The sequence below is a fragment of the Lithobates pipiens genome, unplaced genomic scaffold, assembly GCF_037356315.1.
Source record: "Lithobates pipiens isolate NorthernLeopardFrog02 unplaced genomic scaffold, aLitPip1_a1.2 Scaffold_22, whole genome shotgun sequence".
Classification (NCBI taxonomy): domain Eukaryota; kingdom Metazoa; phylum Chordata; class Amphibia; order Anura; family Ranidae; genus Lithobates; species Lithobates pipiens.
In genome coordinates this window covers 17,840,050-17,842,514 of record NW_027507784.1, presented here as the reverse complement: position 1 = coordinate 17,842,514, position 2,465 = coordinate 17,840,050, and the positions used below count along the sequence as shown (strand labels likewise).

The 2,465-nt window shown below is 39.1% G+C and overlaps 1 protein-coding gene across 1 annotated transcript; it reads right to left on the bottom strand.

The window, feature by feature from the left end:
* Positions 1 to 223: 223 nt before the first annotated feature.
* LOC143925358 (olfactory receptor 8G17-like) lies at positions 224 to 1,753 on the bottom strand. Its single transcript, XM_077449927.1, has one exon. It carries the CDS (start codon positions 1,512 to 1,514, stop codon positions 501 to 503), a length of 1,014 nt encoding a protein of 337 aa, XP_077306053.1. The 5' UTR covers positions 1,515 to 1,753; the 3' UTR covers positions 224 to 500.
* Positions 1,754 to 2,465: the final 712 nt, after the last annotated feature.

The window sequence follows — 2,465 nt, the reverse complement described above, 5'->3', positions numbered from 1 at the left end:
CTCAATCTGCAGGAATCTGCATTAATCTGAGCTTCTTCCCCTTGCCTGCAGCTGTCCTGGAAGAGTGGCATCTCATCCGGGTGTAATCCCCACTTCACTGATGGTAATAGAGCCCAGAAGGAACAGGATAGCAGGTAATGCCAGCAGAGCTCCTGAATATGCGGCCTCTCATGGCCATCTTGGGCACGCCCCCCCCCCCCCCCCCCCAAGGAAGTCTCCACTCTAATTCACCCCAATTGTCTGTATAGGCATTTTACTAATGGATCATCAGCTCAATTTTGGTAAAATAGAGGCCATTGTTACCATAATTAGTGTTCAATAAGTTCCTAAATTATCGTGATACTATAGAAGGACATCTAAATACATTTTACAATAATCTACTCTATCTGCTAGAACTAGTTCTTATGAAAGACTTTACCACATAATCACAGTTTTTTCAGTAAAACGTATTCTACAAAAATGCACTTGTATCTTTTTTAGTGACCTCAATGAAGGTGGGTTTAGTTTGGATGAATTCTATCTTTTGGTTGGAAAATCTTCCTAAAAAATGAAAGACTTGCGGTTTTGAATTCCTGGTTCCTCAGACTGTATATCAGAGGATTGAAGAGAGGAGAAATCACAGTGTAAAAGACGGACACCACTTTATCAGCAGCAAAATGATTATTAGTGCTTGGGCGAAAATAATTAAAAGAAATGGAGAAATAAAATATAAAGACCACTGCCAGGTGAGAGGAACATGTAGAGAAAACTTTACCTCCTTTCCCTTTAACTTGCATTTTTAGGACAGTTTTGATTATATAAGTGTAAGACATGAACATCACGATCAAAGACCCACCACCAAGAAAGCTACTAAGAAGAAAAACAAGCACAATGTTGATGTAGGTGTCATTGCAGGAGATCTGAAACAGCTGGGGGAGGTCACAGAAGAAACTTTTTATAATATCGGATGCACAAAATGATAAATTTAAGGCAAAAAGTGTGTGAACCACAGCATTGGTAAAAGCAAGGGACCACACAATGGACATCAACTGTACACACACTTTCCAACACATGATCTGTGTATAATGTAATGGCTGACATATAGCGGTATATCGATCATAGGACATGGCAGTCAACAGAAGAGCCTCTGAAGTGGTAAATAATAAAAAGAAGAAGACTTGGGTTTTACAAGCTGTTATGGTAATCTTTCTTCTCTTGGTGTAAAGGTCAAATAACATTCGTGGGACAGTGACCGTAGAACAACAGAGATCTAAACCAGCCAGGTTCCCGAGGAAGAAATACATAGGAACATGGAGGTGAGAATCTGTGACAATGAGGAAGATGATCAGCAAATTCCAGATTACTGTCAGAAAGTAGATGAAAAGGAAGAAGAGAAATAGAGGAAGCTGAAGAGCTGGAAGGTCTGACAGCCCAGAGAGAAAAAATTCATTTACAATTGTCTGATTTCCCATTGCAATGTTTTTATTTATATTTTTTTTTTTTTTGATGAGGCAAATAAATAAATAAACATACATATAAATGCTTGATTCACATCTTCATTTCATTGTATCACTTGGTTTATGACAATAAAATAAATTAAAATATATATTAAAAAAAAAAATAGAATACAAAAATCTAAAAATTTGGCACTGGAAATATGGGGCAGTTCCTAATGAGAAATTAACCAAATTGGTTAATCCTTTACTAGAAATCTCAGACTGTGGAATAAAAAGAAAAGAGTGGAATTTCAGTTGTCCTTTATCCAAGATACAGAGAAAAGTTTGTTTTTGCTGCAGCATTAGAAATATTATTATTATTATTATTATACAGGATTTATATATCGCCAACAGTTTGCGTAGCGCTTTACAACATGAGGGCAGACAGTACACTTACAATGCAAATCAATACAGGAGGAATCAGAGGGCCCGGCTCGTTAGCGCTTACAATCTAGAAGGGAGGGTCAAGTGGAAACAAAAAGGTAATAACTGTGGGGGATGAGCTGATGGAGGAAATAAAAATACAGTTGTTAGGTGTGGGTAGGGTAGGCTTCTCTGAAGAGAAGAGTTTTCAGGGATCGTCTAAAAGCTAATAAAGTAGGAGATAAGCGGACAGATGTTAAGACATTCCATAGGATTGGAGAGGCTTTGGAAAAGTCCCGGAGGCGAGTATGGAAGGAGGTGACGAGGGAGCTAGAGAGCAGGAGGTCTTGAGAGGAACGAAGAGAACGAGTAGGTTGGTATTTAGAGACTAAGCTAGTGATGTAGCTGGGGGCAGAGTTGTGGATGGCTTTGTACGTAGTTGTTATCATTTAGAATTCAATTCTTTCGCCGAGTGGAAGCCAGTGGAGGGATTGACAGAGAGGAGTGGCAGACACAGAGCGATTGGTAAGGTGGATGAGTCTAAGAGCAGCATTCATGATAGATTGAGGAGGTGATAGACTATGTAGAGGTAAACCAATGAGAAGGGAGTTGCAGTAGTCGAGGCGA